Source organism: Stegostoma tigrinum, chromosome 4, assembly GCF_030684315.1.
Source record: "Stegostoma tigrinum isolate sSteTig4 chromosome 4, sSteTig4.hap1, whole genome shotgun sequence".
Classification (NCBI taxonomy): Eukaryota; Metazoa; Chordata; class Chondrichthyes; order Orectolobiformes; family Stegostomatidae; genus Stegostoma; species Stegostoma tigrinum.
In genome coordinates, this window is record NC_081357.1 from 35,473,646 (window position 1) to 35,499,622 (window position 25,977).

The following is a 25,977-nucleotide window of genomic DNA, read 5'->3' on the forward strand; positions in this document are numbered from 1 at the left end:
TATTAGCTATTTTCAGAACTAGTGATCCGCCCGTCTGGGCCCTTTGCTCTGTTGGTACCCGCGGAACAAATCCGCTTAGTGTCTCTACCGCAGCATTAATGAATGGGTCGGGAATTTCTCCTTTTTTGCTGCGGGAGAGGTTCGACACCCTTGTCAAAATGTGTCAGCAGTAACACTATTTCCACAGTTATTAACGAATACTTGTTTGCGATAACGGTTGGTTTTGAATTCTGTTGGGTTTTAGGTTTAGTTTACACATCTGCAGGCGGCAGGCTTGTTACTTGCTACGATTCATTTCTTTCAGCGGCGTTGCGGCTCCCTAACGCACATCAGTAACTTGCAACATCAGATCACCCAAAACAAAAAGAAAGCGGCGCGCGAAGCATGTCCCTGCTATCAAATTATCGTGGGGAGGGTGGGGCTGTCAATATAATATTTATTCTGCTGTAGCAGGAGTCCCTAACTTGGTTCAAAGCCTAGAAAGGATGACGCTCCCTCATATACCAATGTTACTAGCTTAATGTAGTCCCCATGATAACAATTCGTTATACTTGGCATTGTAATAATTTTATACATCGATGAACTGGGTATGACAAACAGTGCTTTCAAATTACTTAAAATGATACTATTTGATGACATCGTTAGATGAATTGGTTTCCCCGAAAGTATTCTCAAACTGCTGCTCTAGCATATTTCTATATGAACTGTGGAGAATCACAGCAGTAATATATATTGTTTTATTTGAAGGCACCACGCCTGGACTGTCGGCGATAACACTCGGACGATAGGGTGATCAGTTCTTTCTCGTTATCAGAACGACAGTTTGAGGTTACAGTTTCAACATTCTTAAACAAACACTGCGAAGTGGCTATGAAGATACCCTTCCCCTCCAAAATAAAGTGACATAAATCTGAATTCCATGTTGTTTACGAGCCTAGTCCACACTTAAAGGCCTGGCCACAGGTTAACTGAGAAACGTCACAAACAGTTGCAAGACACGAGAAATTGCTTTGTGCAAGACGAAATTTAAACAAAACACGGGAATGCCTTGTTAAAATTTGTAGCCATGTCGCTGGTTTATCGAATAAAAATAAACAGTATGTATTAGTTGAATTTCTTTTGGCTATCTTGATACAGCTTGGTTCAAAATAATCATTTTTGCCTCAGTTAAAGTCAGTTAGAACGAAGGGACTAGCGGGAAATGCAGATGTAAATGAAATCAAGAAATCAAGGTGCGGGTTAGGGAGCCCCTTTTTTTTACAACAATTAAGATTTCTTCCACCGCCGATTGTTCAACGGGAATATCCTCCAACTGTTTTCACTATCCTTCAGTATACTGGAATCATTAGACTAGCATGTCCTCACAGGTCACATAGATATGTCCCAGAGAAGCAGCTGGCGAAATCTGAGGACAGTTCAATCGTCGTTGTGCAAATGTAAAATGCCAAAATAATTCGACGAATTTAGTCAATCAATAGGATTCCCGCTTTGCTTAATTACTGATCAATAATAGTTTGAAGGAAAAATATCTTCGGATACTATTCTTTTAAAAACGTGGAAGCGTTTCGCTCAATATGGTCTAAAGGCCTGATATTAAGTCCTCCTTTATATACTTGCGCAAAATGTACGGATTATAATCATTCTACACAATGTATATGGACATAAACGACCCGGAAATTGCCATTGGTCATGTGCGTAATTTCAGCTGAACGAGGACATGTGACGTGTTTAGACACAATAGTTATTAAACTTTCTGTCACGTCAAACTCAAATCCTACATTTTAGTTATTCTATTGCTCTGGCAATCTCTGAAACTGCGGAGCTGTGTTTTGATGAGAATATGCTGCATCTCAGCAGCCAGCTCAGTGAATAAGGTACAATGAGATTGCAAACACTGCGGGAGGTGGGGGTGGGGGGGGGGTGGGGGTTTAACAACATCCCCCTTCCGAATGTCCAACATGAGCTTCGTCACCTTCAACCCGTAAGATTCAGGAAAGAATCACTGGAAACACCATGTAAATCTGAAGTCTACGGCTAGATGAACTCATGGGTAAGTTTTATCAAACCGGCTCTGATGTGCATTATAAATTTCATCAACGGTTAATGGGTATTTACAAAATCGTGAAAAAAAGACATTATTTGATTTCTTCCTGAGGACTTGATGCTAAAGAAGGCAGACCATCATTACAAGCTCGTTTAACTATCCTCTCGACTACTGTGGTCCTGAGCAAATACTGAACAAAAATTTCATTTCAGAGATTAGTTCGATTGAGAATTGCACTGGTCACATGCTCTGAACCGCTGCTGTCACCTAAGTGTAAGGTCAAATTGACTGTTAAAAGTGCAGGTCGGGTCCACTGCTTTCGCAAGATGCTGCCCGCAGCGAGCGTCCAGTGAAAAATGGCTTCACATTCCTTTTTTTCATTCTTGGCTTAAGCAGGTCGGTGATCAGAAAAATTGATTGTATTGGTCGAGAAACATCAGAGGGTGCTTTAAATTGACTGACTTTGCCAGAGATGTTCAGTTGTTCTGTTATGCCAACTCGGCCCCAGTCACAATGGGTGTAATTATTTATCGCTGGATCATTGACGGATTGTTTTTAAACCATTTCTCCGCGTTTAAAACAAATGTTTCGACGCTGTTCAGTCGCATCGATCTCTAAACATAAGTAAAAATATGAGAATAATTATATATATATTGTATATATTTGTATGTGTGTGTGTGTGTGTGTACACAAATGTCAGTAATGCACTGGCGAGAAATGTAAAAGGGAAACTTCCGTTTCCTGTCAATCCAGGGGAAAGATGAGGGTCTTTGAGCTGGGGGTGAATGAGCTACCTCGGTGCCAGCAGTAGATGGCACAATATACATGAAGCCCAGCTTCAGGAGGCGGGGAGAGAGGGAGCATTGCCATCAGTAGTGTCGGAGTTAGCTGCTTTTATAGGAATTCTTATTGACCTTTCTGGCTTTGTCATAACGTTTTTGAATTGTTTCGTTTCAATTACAGGTAGTGAGTAAAATAATTAAGCCGTAGAGATGAGCACAACAGGATGGAATTACGACCTCGTGCGGCTTATGCAGTAGGTTCTGTGAAGACGAGGTTAATGTCTTGATCATTAGGGTTCACAATTCTATGAATGTGCTGTTCCCCATATACTGCTAACCCAGGGACGATACCCGATGGGTTATAATTCTTTAGTTAAGCTCTTTCACGCTACGCCGGCCAGGAGAAATGCATGAAGTTCCACTTCTATCCGTGTGGTGGGAAAAGGTTTTTCTAAACTATTGCCACAGTACTAAGCGGGTTAACTACACACGCGAGCATGTCGGAGGATTCCGCAGACTGGATTTAGGGTTATATCTGGAAAAAGAGGTCGTAGAATACCATTAAAGGGTCTATATAAATTATAGTACAATTTATTGGAGCTTCAAACAGCAAAGCAATTGCCTTTGGTATGACTCAAGTTTTTTTACATGGCAGCTTGATGATGTTTTGGACAGTACTCAACCGCCACGAGAGGATTCGTTACAGTGAACGCACTCATGAAAATCCTAACTGTCAAGTCTAAATCGTCGCCTCTCCTCAAAGCAGTAGGAAATTAGTTATCAGTAGCGATAAACACAGCACATAGGAATGAATTTATGAATTAGCGAGACGCAGGCTATGAAAAGAGAGCGGGATAAAAAAAATCAGTTACAGACAGGTAACCCCAAAATCAGGGCTTGAGTGATTCTAAAGTGTGAGCCCTCCATTACTAGCCTTCGCTTCTTCCTCACACAAAATCCGCCGAATTCAAATCTCTTCGACAGTTACTGATGTCTAGGTCAACAATTTCGCAGTCCCAAAACCTAAAGAACTGCGGATGCTGTGAATCAGGAACAAAAACAAAATTGCTGGAAAAGCTCAGCAGGTTTGGCAGTATCTGCGAAAGGAAAAAGAAGAGGTAGGGTTATATCTGGAAAAAGAGGTCGTAGAATACCAGTAAAGGGTCTATATAAATTATAGTATATAAGGGTCTATATAAATTACTGGCCCTCAAAACCGTTAACTTTTTTTTCCTTCGCAAGTGCTGTCAGACCTGCTGAGCTTTTCCAGCAATTTTGCAGTTTATTTTGACGTTTTCCCACCGAGCAAAAGAACAGGAGAAAAAAAATTGTTTTGAGGGGGTGTGCTTTGGGAGAGGTGAACGGTGAAGCTCCCAGGCTGATGTTCCAGGATCCAATGATAGTCGGTCCCTTTTGGCTTACTCGATTGAGCCCGGTGCAAAGTTTCTCCTCTGGAGAAATCGGGAGATATTTGTACATATGAGGGAGAAGGGGAACACTTCAGTTGAAGAAATTGCCTGCGTTAATATGTCTCCAAGCTGCTAGGTCACAGTCTGTCACGAATCCCATTGACATGCTTCATAATTTATTGAAACAGGTACCTACCGCGATCGACGGGGTGTTTGGTCAAAATCCGGTTGTTAGGTGGGCTGCGCATTGCGACGATGCACGGTTTCGAATCTGACTGAGTGGGTTAAACAAAAATCTTTGATGTTACAAGGTCTGCACTGTACGGGCAACACCCGGGCTCACCAAGCTCTCAGTAACTTGGACCGCAGAATATCGTGGCGTGTGTGTCATTCTGCATCTGTTAGGCTGGGGGAAGGGAATTTAAAATCAAAATAATTCGTAGAGATCTACCGGGACGAGTGGCTATTTTCATATGCGTACTTTGTTCCCATCGAAATACCCGCTTGTAAAAAAAAAGTATGATAACTTTTACAGACCATCCAAAATGAGATTTTTTTTCTGCAGATCGAATTAGTATCCAGCGTTATAATTTGAACAGTATAAGAAATTTGGAGACCCTAGGTACGAGGCATAAAGAGCGGGTCTAAGCAGAGTAGATATCCTGATTAACTGTATGGGACCTGGGAAATGGGGGTAAAATTGTCGGAAAATTATTTTAGCTGCTTTTACTCTGGGGAGCTGTACTCTATATTGAAAAAAAACCGAAAGAACTGCGGATGCAGTAAATTGGGAACAAAAACAGAAGTTGCTGGAAAAGCTCAGCAGGTCTGGCAGCACCTGTGAAGAAAAAAAAATCAGATTTAACATTTCGGGTCCGGTGACCGTTTTGAGGAAGGGTCCCCGGAACCAGAACATGAACTGATCTTTTTCTTCACAGATGCTGCCAGACCTGCTGAGCTTTTCCAGCAACTTCTGTTTTTATGAGCTGTACTCTATGTTGCTGAACAGGTAGGAAAATAAATCTGGGTGCATTCTTCCATCGGTTTGAAACTAACTGTCTCTGTACTCAAATCTCTATTTTATTAATGCCTCAGCGCCCAAATCTGTATATTCTTAAATCCCAGTACTAGAACGCTGTATGTTCTTTGCGTCCCAGTTCAAGCTCTATATCTTTTTATGTCTTAATACTAGTTCTCTGCATATTCTTATGTCCCAGTACAAGGTTTCTGATTATTCTGGATTTTTTTCTTTATTCCTTGTTTTGTTGCTTGTTGGTTTGTTCCGCGATTTTTTTTGCACGAAGTGCAGCAAGCCAGATCTGTCAGAGGCCTGGTCACCGCCGGGCTGGTAAACTTCGCTCTGAAATGTTGAGTAGCTGACTGGATCGGTGCGAATTTGTGAAGGAACAGGCAAATCGAAAGGGCTGGCCGAGAAGCCCAGAGATGGAGAGAGAACGAGAGACGAAATTGAGAGGGAGATCACAACTGGAGAGAGAGGGAGGGGGGAATCTGTGGCGAACTGGATTTCCTCATTGTTGATGTTTCACTCAGATCGATAACTTTGATTCAACTGACAGCAATAGCGACAGAAATTGGACAGTCAGAATTATCTAATGCTTCGAATCTAGCTTCTAGGTTCAGATCACTGACTTCTGGGAATGTGGGTGAAGGGAGTTGCGCAGGAAATTAAACAGAAACAGATATGATGGTTTTTAAACAAATGAGGGTACGAGAGTGAAGAACGGAAAATAAAATCTCTAAAACATTAATCAAACCTACCCAGGCCAGCAGCACGTTGTAATTATTTACCTGTATTATTTCTCTCGAGCTTCATTTTAACTTGAAACATCATCTGAATACTCGTTCTGAGCATTTTTTAAAAAGGTAACCATTTAAGATTGATGTGAAATTTCTGAAATGAGTTCATGGGTGATTATTGTTATCAAAGTCGACATAAACTCCCTTACGCAACAAACGTTATTGGAACAGATCGACATTTGATGTAAAAGCTGCCCTCAAAAGCACCTTTTTATATAATATACATACAAAATGATTACAGATAAAGATTTCACTCTGATATTGTGGCATTTGAAGTTTCCTATACAAAAATAAATATTTTAAATAGTTGGTTAGAGAGTTAATGGAGAGAAAGAGAGTCAGAGAATGGAGATAGGGAGGTTGGTGGTCATCAGTTTAAGTCGAAATGAAGAAAGGTTCGGAGAGGTTTCCGTTGGCGGAAAGTTGACAGGAAATGACTGGCAGAGACCTCGCGTTTTTATAATTGGACATGTACACATCTTTACAGCAGAGGAATGTGCCAGGTGATTGGAGGAACTCGGGGCACAGTAGCATCCGTTTGGAAATACTTTAGTGAGAAGCCTACATTATTCACCATCGCCTCCTGTGCTGTAAACCTATCTGACTCGGTGTCAAGCAACTGGAGATGTTTGCAATCACAAGAAAATTGTGTCTACCCTTATCACATATTCAGATACTAATGCCCTGAAATCAATTCCAGTTTTTTTGTTTGGCGCAGACAGTTGGTGGCATATCGGCGTTAACCTCTTTATTGAACCATTATTGCGGTGCGGCTAATCAGATTCAGTGAGGTATAAATATCTGAGCGAATGTCAACAATGTTCTGTTTTGTTTCTGCCTAGATTTGATGTTTTGGGGTTTTGCTCGCCGTGTATTTGGTTCAACCTCTATAAACATAAATGGGCGGTAAACGCGTTGTGTTGATACTGGTTTTAATTTAAACCATTTGCATTTTGTTTTATTTAAAATTCGTTTCCCATCGTAGGGAACACTCCTATAACAGCTGTGTGGATTTTTAAAAAGAATAAATCCACTGGTTTAGTTTATAATTTACCAGCAGATATTTCTCTTAATCACTTTGACGTATTTCCCCGCTGACCGGCTCACCACTGGTATTTATTGCCACTCATACTGGAGCTTGTTGACATATTTGGAAACATTATACTATTCCATCTAGATGTCCTGCTATGCATCTGTCTGTGATTTAACCACTATCCGCAATATATTTGCTCGTCACTCCATATACGTCTACAATTACAAATCAGCCTACTGGCACCAGTGGCGTGTTGAAATATTGGCTGAGCATGTTACTGGGTAACATGGGAACTCTTGCCCGATACGTACCTACATGTTAAGTTTCAGCCATGCCAGTTATTTGACAGCACTTAGGGCCACATCTCCCCGCGGATTATTGGCGTGGAGTAGGAGTATTTAGAATATTAAGAGTGCCTGATATCAGTTTTAAGAACAGATTCAATACTGAAGTGGATACAAGAGGGCGGAGAATAGGAAAGGGTAATCTGCCTGGCTTTGGGAATCTGCTTTTGAGATTGGGTGCAAATGAAACTTGCGCCGCAGCTTGTTCTGGTGCCTGTCACGTTGTCGCCAGGCATTAATAATGGTCTCAGTTCCGGCTGGGGGTGGGGGCGGATGGCACAAACCGAGACGAATGCTGGGGTGGGGAGCAGGGTCTGTGTGCGTGTGGAGGGGATGAAGTGAGACTTTCTCTAAGCTGATACAGTGGAGCCACGCGCTCTGGGACCTGCTCCTTCCCTCACTAACTCACTCGGCCGAGGAGAAGCGGTCGATGATAATGAGGCCCCTTTTCTCATTGGGCGAGGTGAACGATCCGCGGGCGTTGATAGGGCGAGGCGGCTGTGATTGGCAGCTCACGGGCCCCGCCTCCTCCCGCCGCCCTGTGTGTGTTGGGGGTGGGTGTGACACGCGTGGAGCTGAGTCGCTTCAACCGTGGCCCCCTCTCTTGCTGTTCACAAGTGCTGACAGATCAAGGCAACAAAATTCAATTACCAGCCCTAATTGCGCTTAGAAAGAGAGCGAGAGTCCACCCGCGGCGTCTCCACTCCATGTCACTCCAACTGGCCCACTGGACAAGACGGAGCGCCCTTTTTTCTCACTTCTCACTCCTTAACTCTCTAAACCCCATCGCTATTTTCACTCAGCAGTAGGCACTGGATTCAGATTGGGAGCTTTTTTTTGTATTGGGGGGGTAGGGAGGTGGAGGAAAGTAAACAAGTTCTGAAGACAAAAATCAGTCTCTCCCTCTCTCTCACACACACACACATACGCACAGCCCAACGTGGAATGGCTGAGAAAAGGAGATCTCCGTCCGCAATGAGTTTGAAAGCTCATGCCTTTTCCGTGGAAGCGCTGATCGGGGCGGAAAAGAAAAGGAAAGTGGACGGACGCAGCGAGAACGGGGTCGAGCTGAAAGAGCGAAGGACGAGCCCGAGTGTGAACGCGCCGAGTAAGGACAGGGGCCCCGAGGACGACAGGCACTGCGGCACTGACCACAGCGAGAGAGCCGGTGAGTTCCACCCCCCCCCCCTCACCCACCCCCGTCTTTTCGTTCGCATCCTCCAGCTGTTCTTGTTTACCATTTTCCTTCTCAGAGAGAGAGGGAAACAGACTTCTCCAAGGAATGCTGCTTTTGGCAACTTGGTTTCGTTTTAGTCCTAAACAATCAAAAAATCTCGTTCCCCAGGTTTTCTAACAATCTATTTCCAGATCATAGAATATGTCATGTTAGTTTCTGGACAAATCAAATTACTTCAGTCTTTTATGGATACAGTAGAAATGATTATGCAATTAAAACATCCCTCAGTTTTTTTTTAACAAATATACAATTCAACTTGCATCATATCGTTTTGTTTGGTATCGAATTATGCCACCCCGCGTTATAAATCCTGGTGCTTTCACGCATTTCGTTTTTCATCCTTGATGCTTCAGTTCTGAACGGGGACGATGCTTTGTCGTGTCCGTCCCCTCCGGTGGTCAGTAAGGCCTACGTAGCGCCCAAGTGTGGCACTTCCCGAGAGGATATTCACGTCGAGCTTCAAGGAGCTGACCTGTGGAAAAGGTTTCACGAGATCGGCACCGAGATGATCATAACGAAAGCAGGAAGGTTAGTTTGACAGTTTTCGTGTCCCACAACAACATCCAGGCAAGGTGCGCGTTGTTTATTTTGGATGCGTTCAGCGACAGTTGGACATCAATGTTGTTTTGGCGCTAGCCTTCATCCAGCTGACCAGCTCACGTCAATCTAAGACATGCACAGCTATTGCACTGAAGGTTAAATTGCTTTTCCAAGGTTGCCCCAGCGATTAAACTTGCAAACACCCATTTGGAAGCGCTTTGGCAATTGTGCATGGTACGGGGAAACTGCAAGGTTGTATCGAAAGGTAGATGTTTAGGAAGTATTTCTCTTGTTGTATCCGAACTGTTCGATTTATTATTGTTTAGCTCAGGTTGAGTATTTTTAAAAGGCCAGGATGTATTTTGAGATTGTTGACTCCAGTTAAGTCGGCCGCTTTTCTCTGGCTGTTTATTATGGCGGCTGAAGTTTTTGCTGCCAAGTCTCAAACTTCCTTCTGCTCCAGAGTTTTGTGGAACGGATTGAGCGGAGTCTCGGCAGTCTCTAGAGTTAACGGGTGTAATGTTTTAGTTTTCGATTTCTCTTTATTTTCTCAAAGCTGTTTGGTTCATTTTTATATGTTCTGTTTTTTGTCTCTGCTAGGAGAATGTTTCCGGCTATGCGGGTGAAGATGACGGGGCTCGATCCCCATCAGCAGTATTATATCGCCATGGATATTATACCCGTAGACAATAAGCGGTACAGGTAAAAAGCTGGGATCAAGCGGTGATCTATCATCATTCAAAGTCACGTATTCGCAATATTTGGCGCCTAAGGGAACAGTCAGAATTAAAATTCTTGAGCAGAACGGTTTTTTTTAGGTTTTTACTGATGTGCAACATTGTAACGCTGCATGGTCAGAGAGTGTGAGCTAGAACACAGTTTTCAACAAACAGCTGAAAGAGAACAGTCATGGAGCGTCCTCGCCGGCCGAATGTCATCTTTCTGCTGTGATCGTGTATATCAATAAGAACAAATCCATTGTGGGTAAACGGGCATGGTCGAATCCCGAGTAGTTGGGTACTCCTCGCTAATTCAGGGCCATAGTCTATGATCCGCACACCTATGAGCACTCAGTCATGTGTAACCAGCGGCAGCCCAGCCCAACGCAAACATAACCGTTTTCGCCAACCATTCATGTCCCGCAATATTAAACTGCATCCCTCTCAGAGATTTCCTATAGGAAGCACAGACAGCTCTTGACTGAAATGCAGCATATCTCAAAGTTCAGGTCCCTCGACCGTGGCGTATCTTATCGTGTCCAAATCTGCCAACAGGGGCCGTAATTATATGACTAATTTTTAATATATAAAAGGTCCAGTTTGTAATCTAAATTCCTCCTTCCAATATCCCCAGCAGAACACCGTTGTGCAGCAAACTTATATGTCTTCCAATTCAATCTTAAAGCTTAACTAAAGAGTCAATGGTAAATCGCGGTGGGCGAGAGACTGTAGACATCATTTTGTGGTACAGGCCTAAGGTATAGAATGGTCCACTCCTGCTCTTAATACCTCTGTAAACCTTTCCAATCACTTGTACTTTCCAGCCATAAGGCATGTTCTCCTATCAAATCCACTTGCCCATCTTCGAGTAAGTCCATGAATGTTGGCAAACGTTTGATTTATCACCAATCAGGCACTTACACTTTGTCTAATACCAAGCGAGATCGCGTTTTCTCGCTAACCCGACCCAATGTACATTCCAGGGGGTTTTTTTTTGTCCAGATCTAAAGTGTCAATACTGAATTCAGATAATGAGGCAAATCAGCAGCCGGGTGAATTCCTTGTAATATTTACTGGACTTGAATTTCCACACGACTTAATTGTAATTGCGCACAGAAAGATGAAAATTGCAAGTATTTCAAAGAGGCGAAATGTTTGGAGATCCGTGATTTAGTTTCCCATTTCAGTGAATAAGTAAATGTTGTGGTGTTTCCGGAAGTATCCAGCTCCGTTGTGCTCCCTCTCCTCTTGTTGCAGGTATGTGTATCACAGCTCCAAATGGATGGTGGCCGGAAATGCAGATTCTCCGGTGCCGCCTCGGGTTTACATCCACCCAGACTCTCCGGCATCGGGGGATACTTGGATGCGGCAGGTCATCAGCTTCGACAAGCTCAAACTCACCAACAACGAACTGGATGACCAGGGACACGTGAGTTCGCCCTGTCTTTCAAAACCGCCGCCGGTTTAGTAGTTTGTTGCTTTCACATGGGATGCGGTTCATTCCGAACCAGCTTAGTGCACATACCTGCCTACGTTTTGTGTTTATCAACAGTAAACGGGTCTGGCACACATTTTGTACTGTGTCCCTGACGCCTCTACCCGGCTGAGTTTGTTTTAAAAGGACCTCAAACTTTATGAGATGGCCGCAGATTAGGGAACATGTTTATTTAAGCAAGGCAGGGGTCATTAAATGGACAGCCAGGCTGTTTTTTTTCCGCTGATAGGTGATTACTTGGATTCAGCACGAAAGAGTTTTGAATAATATTTAACGAGAAAAGCGAGAATCAGGAAAGCTAGGAGAATTTCATCTGACATATGAAAACTTTAAAAAAAGTGAATATGTATGGGAGTTGTGTAAATGATAACATTGTAAAAGAGATGCCAACTATCTCCATGCACTAACGGTGAATATTCAGTGACAATGATTATGGAATTGTCTGGGAAACTTTGAGTTTCTTAAATGTTCCAATCGCTGGCTCGAGCCTTTTCTTAATCTTCACGACAAAGAGATCAAGATAATTATTTCTTGCATTTTACTGTTTGCCAGTCGCTCCTGTATGAATGTGGCGCTCCGTTACCACAGATAGCATGCTAACTTTGTGCCCTGACTGGGTAAAGCTGGCAGGCCGGGCAAAGAGGGTTCCTGGGACAGTGCCCACCGCTGAACAAGGAAGGGGACGGGGTGGGGGGGGGGGGGAACCAACTGGAAAGAAATATCTAAACACGGACTAACTGTTTAGCTGAATGTTGATTACTAACTGGTGTTCAGATTTGAATTTAGATTTGAGATGTCGTTAAAACTCAACAAAAAGAGATTACTATTCTGGGACTGCATTTATCGTTAAACTGTTAGTGGCTCTTGAGAAGGCGGCGGTGAGCCGCCTCGAACCACTAAAGTCGGTCAATTATTACAGTTCATCATAGCTGACTGGGCTGGTTGTGAGCCAACTGCGTGGAGGGAAAATTGAGGTAAGGCCAACAATTCCAATCTCTCTCTCCACCAAGTTTTACAACAATTCATAAGAAGTCTTTTAATTGCTAAACTTGAAAAATTAAATTTCAATCTGTCACAATTGGAGTCTAAATCAGCCCCAGGTTAATTAACCCTGTTGCATATTTTGTTTCTGGAAGGAAGAATGTTCGGTGGAAAATGCTACAGAAATGTCTCACGTATGATACTCCAGGACACGTAGAACTTACAACTTTCCACCCCCAACTACCTCATTTCAAATCTCCTTTGCAGTTCCTTGTAGATCTGACTGATAATTTTTTAAAAATCTCGTTGCCAGTGTCCACGTCCACCACGATTTAACTAATCTTGCTCCACCAGTGCTTCTACAAATTAGCCTTTTGCTTTCTGGTGGGTTACCTCGCAGTCGGCAGTCACTGTACAGATTCGATTGCTCAACATATCCACCTTATCCCCAGCTGTTGAGAGTGTTCTGCTTTCTACGATTTTGTTTTTAAAAAAAACATACAGGCCTTTGTAACGGCTCAAGCAGAAATCTAAGTGTCATCGCTATTATTAGCTGTTCTGTGTGCCCTTGCGGCGAGAATGATCTATTGGTTAGGAAACCAGGCACAAAAAAAATTGCGACGTGACCGCTTCATTCCCGGGGAGAAAGCTTTTGAGCTGGTTAGAGTCAGGCAGCGTTGGCTCGGAATAAAGTTCTGACATTTTGCAATTATTTAAATATACGATCGAAAATGAAAACAAGACGGAGCTGATTGCAATGCTACAACTGACGGAATAACCCAGGGCAGCAAGAGTTATTTAAAGACACACAGACTCTGGGTGTCTACTCGAACATGTCAAAACGATAGCAAGATTTCCCAACAAGCTGTCCCTTAACAGTTTGATGTCTCACAGCCCAGATAGGTACTGGCGCAAATGGAATAGAAAACCTAGAAGTTCATAAAGGCAGGAATAAATATTTAGATGGATTCTCTTGAATACAAGGGGATTTCTGTTTGTGGCGTCCGGGGAACTCCGGCTGGAGGACGTTCCCCATGAGTGATGAAAACAAGTACCTGTAACTAACAAATTCTCTCTGACCTTACGGGACCAGGCAACTGGTCACGCCCGGGACTTGTGCCAGGCGATTCTCGAAATCCCCAGCGCTAAGAACAGAATTTTCTGAAGTCGGGTCCTGACCCCAGACGTCAGCTTTCCTGCTCCTCTGAGGCTGCCTGGCCTGCTGTGTTCCTCAACTCCACACTGCGTTATCTCTTGACTCCCAGCATCGGCAGTTCTTAACTATCTGTAAGAACAGAATACCTACCTCTTCGGCTAGATGTGCTCTCTCACACATAACCTTCTCAGTTTGTTTGTCTCTCGCCGAAACAGATTATATTGCATTCGATGCACAAGTACCAGCCTCGGGTCCATGTCATCCGCAAGGAGTGTGGAGAGGAGCTGTCGCCGGTCAAGCCCATCCCGGGAGGAGACGGGGTGAAACACTTCTGCTTCCCCGAGACCGTCTTCACAACCGTGACTGCTTACCAGAACCAGCAGGTAAGGCAGAGCCTGCCTGACCCAACCGGACAGCAATCCGCAGCACACTCCACACAGTGTCCCCAAGCCTCTGTCTCTCTCCCTGTCTCTGTCTCACCCTGCACCCAGACTGCATTCATACATAAACTAACGCGGCGAATAGAGCGCTCTCTCTCCGTTCATTCTTGCAATGCACTGGTAAATCAAATATTACACTTCAAAATAATGTGAAGTAATGCAATGTAATGCTGATGTGCTGTAATATTACGTTCTTGGCCTGCTGGCTTTAATTTTGGACAAATGTTTCACTTTAATTTTGTTACTGTCAAGACTGCATTGGGGTAAAGCGTAAACACTTAATTGGAAAAGTGTTAGAAATTGTGCCTCGGCGTGTGCAAGGCCTGTACAGAACAGCAGTGTTAGATACAGTTTGAAAGCAGGAGCTTCAGAACTACGGCCCTCTAATTTCCACTCCACTTCTGTCTCAGATCACTCGACTGAAGATCGACCGGAACCCATTTGCGAAAGGATTCCGAGATTCCGGGCGTAACAGGTAAATCGTTTGATTCCTCCCGCCCGAGCGCGCCTCTAACAGCGCCGACATTGTAAATCTCTCTGTGTCACACACACACGTGCAAATTTACAGCTTTCTCCGTGTTAAAGTACACTTTCCAGTCAAGCACTCACTTCCCTTGCCTCCCTGAAATGGAAATAATTGGAGCTCGCCTCCCGGCAGCAATGGAAAAGGGACAGATGCAGAGATTAATGGGGCAATTTTTTTTCTCTGCCGGACCTTTATACTGCCCGTAAAGTTTGAGAGCAGAAAGGGGCAAACACTGCCCTCATGGAAAATACAGGAAAAGACAATTTTTAAGCTGCTAAACAAACTGGGCTATTTGATCGCGCAAGCGCGGCGAGTGATAAAATGGGAAAAGTTCAAGGCATCTTGTATAAATTATCGCCTTAGCAACATCTCTCCGGGAGGCAACTTTTATCTCGGCTAAACCCAAAAGTTCCTATTAGTGGGAAAATGAAGCCTGATTTTTGAGCCCTAGTCAACCCAATAAATATTTTATTATAGCTTCCTGCAAAATGCCTATGATCCCCTGTAAAGTCTGTGTGAAAGTCATTATATTGGAACAAAATGTTGGTAAGCAAACATTCAACACGATGTTAGATATATAATTTTCATTATCTGAATGCTGTGAATATTGCGGGTTATTCGATTAAACGTAGGGCAATTATATAAGCATTCCTTTGTAATATTTTGTATTGCCTTTCTCCCAAATCCGGAAAAAAAGACGGGCTGCAATTGTAGGCAACACTGCATCCGAGCGCCTAAAACTACTGAGAATAATTCATCAGTAAAACAGAATCGGAGAACTGTTGGATAACCAGTTGAAGAAGGAATGTAGAACATGTACAGGGAAATATGAGACTAATCTGTTTAACATTAGCAGTGGGAAAGATCTCTACAAAACGACAAAATAGAAAAACGTCTAGAAATGATAGATAATGAATGATAATTATTTTTCTTTATTCTTTTAAGGGGATGTGGATGTCTCTGGCAAGGTTAGTCATTGCTGACAGTACCTAATTCACCTTGAACAAAATGGTTTTCTAGGTCATTCCAGAGAGCAGTTCAGAGTTAACCACCTTATTGTGGATCTGGTGTCACTTGTACTATGGACTTGGTAAGGATGGCAGCCTTTATTCCGAAAAGGAGATTCCTAAAGCAGTTGAATAGTCAACATGGACTTCAAAAGGGAAAGTCTCACCTGACCAGAGTCGTCAAATCTTTTGAAGGTTAAACAGAGATTAGACAAGGTTGATAAAGTACAGTAGATAAAATAATTTAATCTGGACTCCAAAAATTGTTTTAATAAAGAACCACATATTTGATTAATGTATTAGAGCAAATTCAGGGAACAGTTAGGATAATGGTTCGCTGACTAGCTAAAAGAAAATATAAGATAGGGTAAAAGGTAAATATTCAAATGATAGAAGGGAAGAGGTTGGATTACACAACAATAAGAGTTGTAACCACTGTTGTTACTATACAGTTTCTATTCACAGTTTAGATCTTAGAATCAAAATCACATTTTATAAATTTGTGGACAATGCCAAATTTGGAGAGATAGTGAAAACTGAAGAGGACTTAAACAACTTACAAGAGGGTATAAATAAGTAAGCAGAGTGGGCATATAAGTGGCAAATGAATTTCATAGTGTATAAGTGCAATGTTTTAGTAAGAAAATCAGGAACAAAAAGGGCAGATACTACTTATGAAATATGAATTTCAATTGCATAACACAAAACATAAAATGGGAAGAAGTGCAAAGGGATATGGAACTGCAAATATTCAAAGGACTGAAATTTGATTGTAGGTATCAAGATTATAACAAACACAACAGTTTATTTCTGGAAGGATAGATCTGAAAAGTAGAGAAGTTATAACCAGGTTGTATTGAACCTTGATTAGACACTCTTGGGGCATAGTGTATATTTCTGGTCACCATATCATAGGAAAACGAGAAGCACAAAGGACGATGGAAAAATAAATCAGTACAGAATTGATACTAGAACTGTGAGATTGTGGCTCTCCGTAAATAAAAAAGTAACTGCTGAAGAGTAACCTCATAAAGATGATTAAATTAAGAAAGGCTATGATGGGGTAGAAACAGCAAATGTGATCCAACACATGGTAAAGAGCATAACTAGAGGCCGTTGATATAAGATCATCACCAAGGAATAGCATAGCTGCTTTTTAAAAGCAAGTTAAATAAACATACATGAGTGCAGGGAATAGGGGGTTATGCTGATAAACTCATAGAATCATGGAAACTGATTCCACAGAAACCTCTGTTTTATTCATTAAGGATGTGGGTGTTGCTGGTAAGTTCAGCATTTGTCTGTTTCTCTTTGCCCTTGGAGGTGGGCCTGGAGGTGGTGGGAGGGAATGCTTTTGAGCCAACATATTGAATGAAGCTGTTGTAGTTTGCTAGGCCATTTAATAGTGCAATTAAGCCTCAAGTATATCGGTCTGGAATCATATTTAGTAAGGATGTCTTTTCCAGGAGAGAATCAGATGGGATTTTATCAGAGTTTTATGGTCTCCATTGCTGTTACTAACTTGTATTCCAGATTTTGTTCAATTCATTGAATTTAATTTCTGCAACTTCTAGAGGGAAATTGCACTCCTATTTCTGGACTATCAACCCAGGCCTCTGGATTACCAGTCCAGTGACAAGATCATCAAGATGTCTTATTCTTGTGCCAAGCTAAGAAAAATTTGTTTGTCGTTTACCCCTAAACCCTTAGCTTCTCTGCCTCTGACCACTATTGTCTACGAACATACTTCACAACCTCACATCTGGCAATGAGAAAGCAATTCTACATAGCCACTCAAATTACTTTGGTTCTAGCTGAGGATAATTGCAAAGAGGACATACAGGGGCCACAAAGGCATAAGTTAGATTCATTGAGTGGGCAAAAATCTGACAAGTAGAGAAAACATAAAATTGCCCATTTTATCAGGAAATTTCAGAGCTCGGGGATGCAGGGAGCTCGAAGTGTCCTAGCCTAAAAAGTGCAAAAGACAGGTATGCAGGTACAGCATGTAATTAGGAAAGCTTGTAGAAATTTATAATTCATTGCAAGGAGAATTGAATTCAAAAATAGGCAGACTATGCTTCAGTATTACAAAGCATTGGCAAGATGCCATCTATACTGTGTACAGCATTTGTTTCCTTATTTAAGGAAGTATTTAAATGCATTGAAAACAGCTCAGAGAAGATTTATCAGACCAATAGCTGGAATGGTGGGTTGTCCCGTGGGGTCAGGTTGGATAGGCCAGGCCTTTATCTGCTGGCAATTAGAAAAGCAAGAGGCAAAATAATTGAAACACATGATCCCAAGGGGCCTTGACAGGATGGAAGGGATCTTTCCTGTTGTGGGACAATCTAAGTAAATGTTTAAAAATAAGATGTTCCCCATTAAAGATCTATGTTTTCTCATAGGGTCAAGAGTCTTTGAAACTATCTTCCTGAACAGGCGATAGAAGCAGTGTTTTTGAATATCTTTAAGGCAGAGGTGGATAGATTCTTGTTAACCAAGCAGGTGAAAAGTGTGAATGTAGATTTGAGATTGTATTCAGTTCTGTCATCATCATCTGAATAACACAGCTGACTCAATGTCTTGATAAGAAAATCAGGAGCAAGAAGGGCATGTATTACTTGTGAAATATGAATTTCAATAGCATAGCACAAAACATAAAATGGGGAAAAAGTGCAAAGGGATTTGGGATTAGAAAAAGCAAAGGACTGAAATTTAATTTATTGCCAGTCCATATTTGGCCTCGAGAGGATTGTGGTGAGTTGTCTTCTTGAAACGCTGCAGTCCATGTGTTGTGGGTAGACCCACAATGCTGGTAGGGTGCAAATTCCAAGATTTTGACCCAGTGACACTGAAGGAACGCTGTTATATTTCCAAGTCAGAAGTTTTTTAATTCACTCATGGGAAGTGGGAGTCACTGGTTGACCTGATGAGTGGCTTAGAAGGGAGCTAGCAGCGGATGGTGTTCCCACATAGCTGCTGCCCTTGTCCTTCTGGAGGGAATTGGTCACGGGTTTGGAAGGTGCTGTCTAAGGTGCTAATGTGATGTCATGACCACAATCAGATCAGCCATGATATTGTTGAATGGAAGAGGCTGAATGGCATGCCTGTATGTTTGTAAATAAAGAGAGAAAATGATTCGATTCTGAGAGACAGAGAGAAAGCAGAAATAAAATAAGAAAACTGTCACATTTGATATTTTTACAATCACTTAAAACAATTTCACGTCTTAAAAAGGCGAGGCTTCACACTTTTACCAGTTCTTTTATTCATTTGTGGAATGTCAGCCAGCATTCATGACTCAGCTGCCAGTTCAACCACATTATTGTGTCTGGAATTGCATGTAAACCAGACCAGGTAGGGGAGCAGATTTTCTTCCATAAAGAGTATCAAATAGGTTCATGTGATAATTGATGGGACAGCACGGTGGCTCAGTGTTTAGCACTGCTGCCTCACAGCACTAAGGACCTGGGTTCAATTTCACCATCGGGTGACTGTCTGTGTGGTGTTTGCACATTCTTTCTGTGTCTGCATGGGTTTCCTCTGGGGTGCTCCGGTTTCCTCCCACAAACCAAAAATGAGCAGGCTAGGTGGATTAGCCGTTGCAAATACAGGATTATAGGGTAGTGGTTGGGTCTTGGTGGGATGCTGTTTGGAGGATCGGTGTGGACTTGATGGGCGCAATAGCGTGGTTCCAAACTGCAGGAACTCTATGATCTGCAATAATGATTGCATTTAACCTGATATTTTATGCTGGATTTTTATTGAATTCAAATTGCCTATTGACCAAGTGGAATTTGAATCCCTAGCCACAGAACTTTAGGCTGGGGTTCTGATTTACTAGCTCAGTGACAATATCACCTTGCCATGGCCTACCCAGTTTGGGCAGGAAAGGTTGTTTGGCAGTCAATAATACATATTCCACCACTGAAACTATACCTACACTGGTAAATACCAAAAACAACTTTCAGTGGCAAGGTTTATTGACAGTTAACGTGGAAAAACAGCAACTTCATGAAAATTACAAAGGCTATTTTCATGAAGATAATCCAAATGAAGCTGAAGGAGTGTTTCTTTCTCATGGCAATTAGTGTGTTAATTGGCATCGTTAAAGTACTGCTATTCTTTCAAGTACAATCATGCCTAGTGTTTACTAATTTGAACCAATGTTAAATATGCTAAAAATGTGTTTTAGCTGCAATATTAATGAAAGGAAGAAAGTTTACATACGTTCTATCACTCAAGCAGAGAAACATCAGGCATAGCTCTGGGTTAAATGAACATCACAAAGGAAATTCTACTAATATCCTTTGGCTACAAAAACTATTAAATGACTAGTTTATCCTAATTTTCCTGCTGAACATTTGTCTTGTGACTGGCATCATTCTTGATTTGTCCAGCCAGCTTCATTATAATTATTTTCCATGGTTCACAGCCGGCTCCAACAGATATCATATAAATCAATGTTGCGCACCCACTTATATCAGCAAACATTTGATCAGCCAACACCAGTTAGAAGTTTCTTTTTAAATTTCAGCATTTCACTGAACAGTTTCCTTGTGAAACAATGTGGCAATTATTCTCACTCTGATATTTAAACCATTCGTCTCACACTACAGCAAATTACTGGAATAGAATGGAAAAAATTAAAAATGATTCATAACCATTTTCAAATTTGGGAAAGAAAACTCCAAGTAATTCTGTTCCACTCTATTATTTAGATAGACAGACATGTTGTCCCAAAGGCTGGATTGCATCCACACATTGGCTGGAAAAATGCAATTATTTAATTTCAATGACTTCATTCAAACCTAAGCAAATTTGGATAAAATAGTAGTAACATATTCAAAACATATACATCAATGTTATGAACATACAAACATGGAATGAAGTTATATTTCACATTAAAAATTTCTCCGGTGTCAAACAAAATCTTTGAAGAATAAGACAATTTTTTAAGATGTCCACAAATCAGTAAGTATTAAAAAAGCATGAAATTCACTGAACTATTACTTGATTCAGGCCAAAAATTTGTCTATTGCAAAATTTAAAAACTTGGTGAATGTTGAAAATCTGAAAATAGAACAAGATATTCTGGAAAGAAACTAACAGGATGGATTCTATCAGTTGAGATGTATAGAATTAACATTTTGAATCAAATATGATCCATCTTCAGAAATGAAGGCATGTAGAAATGTGATGTACTTTATAATTTTGTAAGTGATGAGATGGAGAATTTGAAAGAATGGGAGAGATTAAGTAACAAACATGTAACGGAACAAAGTGCAAAGGGAGTACTAATTTACAGCAAAGAAACAAATCATTAGTCCAGAGTGACTGCCAATAACAAAATTCTGTCAGACCTGAGTTTTTCAAGCACTTACATTTTTGCTGTGATATTCTTGCATAAATACATTTGTGAATTGTCCAGTAAATAGAAAAAAATTCCCATGATTGAAACAATCAGCCCTTCGAGCAAAGCAACTCAATGAGTGAAAACAGAAATTAGTAAAAACACTAATTGATTGATAAATGAGAGGATGGTCATGTTATCTTTTCACGCCAAATTTAACTCTAGAAGTTTACTCGTGATGTATTTTGTCAGCTAACCTGTGCCTATTTTGTAAAGTTCAAAACCAATTAGCATACAAAAAAATGAATGAACAATTGTTACTTTAACTGTATATTATTCCTGATAAACCTACCTGCAACTATATTGACTGGAATTATATTCTGCTGACATAGTGGGTGTTGGGCTTTGTGTTAAACACATACCACTCCACTCTATAAAACTGGCAATATAATCAGATACTCTATATTACTGAATAAGTCTTCAAAACATTACAGATATTCAGACATTTGTAATTACTCTGGACATTTCAAAATAACATATTCCAAATTGATGTACCACAATACCCTGTTTTTGTCGACGTTTGTTTCGATTTATGGAGACAGTTTATAGATGAAAGATCAAGTAATTTATGAAGTATAATTTTCTTGATTTAGAATGGGTCTAGAGGCTATTGTGGAATCCTATGCATTCTGGAGACCCTCTTTACGGACCCTCAGTTTTGAAGATATACCTGGGATTCACAAACAAGGTATTGCCATCTTTTGTTGTTGAAACCATTACTTTTGTTACAGCACCAGGCAGTGTGGACAATAATTTTTTTTAAAAAGTAGGAAAATTCTTTTCAGTTAATATCTCTAAGCTTTATACTAATTAAACTGATGTTGGCATAAAACAAAGTACAAAAATGTTTATTTGTCAGGCTAGTATTTTAATGAAGTGAAACCAGTTAACATTATTTTACACTATGCCATTTTAACTTTGAAATACTCTCTATGTCCACCACTGTCCATATAAACTCAGTGTTTAATTAGTTGCATAAGATCAGATTATAAGCATTCTTTCAGAACGTTGAGGTTTCCCCTGTGGCATCAAAAGCAAAGGTCTGAATGCAAAATCGGATCATGTAAAACTGATGCTTCATGTGTAAACTCCAGCAAGCCTAATTCTCAATGTATGTCCAACTTCACAAGTGTTTAAACTTTATATGGGTGTGGCAAGGGGATACATTTTACAATCAACCACTTGGATTTTGTCCTAAACATGGAACACATTAAACATTGACAGTGAAAGTATAGGATAAGCTTAACATAATAACAAATTATTCTGTGCTCCCTTTAACACGATACTGAAGCATAACAGTGTTTTGAACATGAATATATCATTTGACAATTTTCATTACTTCCAGAAATCTCTGACTCTTGCTGAAGTAAAGCTCCAAAGTGGCCATTTTCATGTATGAAGCTGAACACAGAGTCAGCATACTAAACAAAGGACTGCAGATCCCAGATATCAGAAACAAAATCTGAGAAGTGACGCTTCTTCAGGCCTGTTCTGAGGAAGGATCTCAGGACCCAAAATGTTCACTCTGATTTCTTTCCACAGATGCTGCCAGACCTGCTGAGTTTTCCCAGCGCTTTGAGGTTTTGAGTCAGAATACTACTTGTCCAAGCTGTATTTGGCACTTTACTTGCTTCATGCCCACGTATAGGCATTTTCAACAAGACTACAGCAGGGCTGTCACTAGAATCTTAACTGATGCTGAGTTTCCTGAACCAGAAGTGCAGGTACCAATTGTAACACTCCTAACAGCAAAAGATTAGCGATGCAACTGAACACCTTCCTGGCCTATTTGACTCATAAATGTATTGATATGTGGAGTATGTAACTGTGCATCTCCACAGTATTCATTGACAGTATGTGTGCTACACCAGTCTAAGACTGAAAACAGTCTTACCAGAACATGGAATCATTCAACGTGTTGTCAGAATGTTCACAGGAAACAGTTTAACATGAAAAAAAAGTTGTTACTTTCATTTGGATGTTGGTGAGCCAGTCAATGTTACACTCAGAAATGTTGCCCTACCCAAAGGCAGATATAGCAAAGTGAATAAAAGGTATTTACAACAACAAAGTTTGTCAAGAGACTGTGTTTTTCATCCTAGGTGGTACAGTATCTTCAAGTGCCCACCAAAGTCCAGGAAACAGTGCTCCGACACATCTTCTGCCTGGCTCTTCCTGCTCCTCTCCAGCTTTCCATCTGTCACCAAACAGTAGCCAGCTCTGCAACCTGGGTCCAGCTGAATTCACAACCTGCAACCGTACAGGCCTGACCTTTAACAGATACAGCAGTAGTCTCGCTGAAACCTACAACCGTCTGACCAACCCTAGCAGTGAAACCTTTGCCTCCCAGAGGAGCCCTCCCTACATTGGAGTAGCTAACACAGCAAGTGTGAACATGTCAATATCCAGCAATGAAAGTGAGGCGTTCGGCTGCCATCAGGCTGGATTGCCTGTGCCAATCTCTGGGATATCATCTCCTCAGCTCCAGTACATCATGCCTTCACCATCAAATAATGCCTTCAGTGCCAATCAGACACACCAGAGCTCCTACAGTACTTTCAGATTACACAGCCCATATGGTTTATATGGATATAATTTCTCCACCTCCCCCAGACTGGCAGCCAGCCCTGAAAAAATAATTTCTTCCCAAGGAGGTTTTCTGGGCTCATCTCCCAGTGGTACCATGACTGATCGACAGATCTTGCCCACCATGGAGGGGGTACCTTTACTTAATGGCAGCCAGCAAAGCATGTTTGACACAAGGCCATTAGGGAGCTTGACAGCCTCACCATCCCAGATACCAGCACATTTAGTTTGACAAACTAGTTGGACTTGAGTGAAAATGTGTGCCTGTAATTTACAAAACATTGGTGGAGATTCCTCCATGTATCAGCATGGTCACCATTATCAAATATGCTATTTGGTTGTGGCACTGGTAGAGACTGAACTGAATGTGCTGGAGATTGGAACATGTTTGGATATTCCATCTGGTTGCAGTGTAGAAAGGTTCTTCAGGATGCAGCATTTGTTCCTTCAGCAGTTATGGTACGTCAGGTAATGTGAGGCTCCAACTGTGGTCCCACAAGAACTTCAAAGCAATTTATGTAAGAAGTGGAGAAGAAGGTCAACTGTTTTAAAAAAATTATCATTGATAATGTGTCTTTTATAATAGTGCTCTTTTCTGGATGGACATATAATTTTAGCAGATCGTGAATGGACTTGCATACAATGTGAATTCAATCAAGACTTTTGGCTACAAAGACTTGCCTTACAGTAATGACTGTTCCCAAATAGTAACCTCACATAAACCCCTAAATGCAATCCTTTGGAATTATCCTTCCTACTTCTAGCTTTTGCTTCTACTCTCCTGAGATTTTGGACACATAATGACCTATTCTGTTTTGGTCCTGGCCAAACTGTCTTCCTTTAGGTATGAGTTGAAGTGCTGAGTGTTAATTGATTGTAAATGACATGGGTACCACCACAGCTAAGGCTGATAACCTGAAGGCTGCACAACTGCACAAAAGGACACTGTATTAGAGATCAAATGTACAAACCAAACATTTAAAACCCAGTTTTTTTTCCTACTATTCATGAGCCAATTGTAGCATCCCCACTTCTACCCTGTTGAGGCTGCAAACTCAGCATAGACCATATAATGCACTAGGCTCTTAATTTAACATTTGTAATTCTATGCACTTCTGACAACCCTAGTCAAAACAATACTATAGATTGATCTCCTTCCCGTCTATGATTTCAGCGTTACATTTTGTTATTAAAAAAAAGCCAGATTCTAAAACAGTAGAAAAGATGATCAAATCAGGATGAAATTGTATGAAACTATTGCTCTTTCACACAGTATGCAGTGCTTTGACATTGGCTTTGAGGGTAGTCATAGTATCAAGTCATGCTTTGCAAGATGATAGTTCCTATGGTTTCTATAGTAAAAAGTTAACACAAATTATGGAGTGGATAGATAGTCCAGATACATAAGTGAACAAAGAGATCTCATCTACCTTTAGCATCTGGAAGAGTCATTCTCCAATTAATCTTATTGGAAGTGCACAATATCACTACATAATTCCAAAAAATGAGTGCTTCTTATAAAACACTGATGATTAGGAGTCATCAGTTACAGATAAACAAAATTGCTTTGATAATTACACATAATGCACTTCCATATAGAGTGGTATGACATGAGCCACTATGAATCCAAAGAAAAATAATGCCTCTCCTACAGACACTCTACAAATATATTCGTAGGTGAAAAGTAGTGTCTGTAATTAAATATTGATATAGTTTGTCCAAGCTGTTCTGGACCAAAGCACTGACTGCTCTTCATAAAGTGATCTTGCCTCTGCAAGACATTGCTAAAATAAAAATAAATACTGGGCAAAACTCTAATGTCTTAGTAAGTAATACCTAAGTGCCTGGAAATGTAATGCCTTTCAGAAATAGAAGCACTTGAATATAACAAATGATAAATGACAAAGTGTTTATCTGCAACATGTTTCCCAATTGGGGAGTTTTTTTTATTCCCAAGTATCTTGGGGTTACATAAACAATGCCATTGAGATATCTTTCTAGCTGGTTTTACCTGCTACATTTGCTTTGGGCAATATATAAATTCTGATCGCTGAAGCAATTTTGCCAGCTGAGATGTTGCAAAATACGATAACTAGAAATCAACCGCGAAAGCAATGTGATCTTTACTTTGTAACTTGAGTAAGGTTGTGTTCTAATCCATAGGGAACATTACCAGTAACAAACCACAAGGCCTACAACTTTTTCAGTCCCTCTTTGAACTGCACCATACGGTAAGTGCCAAACATTCTTGTTACTTAATTGTGAGGAGGTATATCTAAATTATCAAGCCTTATGTACATTAGTAACCCTGATAAAATATTTTGAAACTTGTATTTGCAAATTGTTTAAACGTGTAAATATGTAACTATGTTACTGCTAAATTTTACCGGCAATAAAAAAAGGTAGACTTCATATAAGTACATGCCTAAAGAGGTTTCATTTAA

At 40.9% G+C, this 25,977-nt stretch overlaps 1 protein-coding gene across 5 annotated transcripts in view; it reads left to right on the forward strand.

The window, feature by feature from the left end:
- The first annotated feature begins 1,939 nt into the window (after nt 1–1,939).
- The window catches only part of tbx18 (T-box transcription factor 18), a 42,539-nt gene continuing 18,501 nt past the window's right edge, over nt 1,940–25,977 (forward strand). Inside the window, exons 1-10 of one of the 5 annotated variants that reach the window (XR_007247549.2) lie at nt 1,946–2,050; nt 8,365–8,598; nt 9,021–9,195; nt 9,808–9,909; nt 11,184–11,355; nt 13,774–13,941; nt 14,409–14,473; nt 21,541–21,635; nt 23,050–23,992; nt 25,697–25,802. Coding sequence is in view for 4 of the 5 variants with exons in the window: in XM_048530835.2 (XP_048386792.1) it covers nt 2,047–2,050; nt 8,365–8,598; nt 9,021–9,195; nt 9,808–9,909; nt 11,184–11,355; nt 13,774–13,941; nt 14,409–14,473; nt 21,541–21,635; nt 23,050–23,765 (1,731 nt within the window). In the remaining variant the exon portion in view is untranslated. Of the gene's footprint in view, nt 2,051–4,178; nt 4,424–8,364; nt 8,599–9,020; nt 9,196–9,807; nt 9,910–11,183; nt 11,356–13,773; nt 13,942–14,408; nt 14,474–21,540; nt 21,636–23,049; nt 25,807–25,977 lie in introns of those variants that run through there. The other 4 variants (XM_048530837.2, XM_048530838.2, XM_048530835.2 and 1 more) reach the window with 4 other exon arrangements.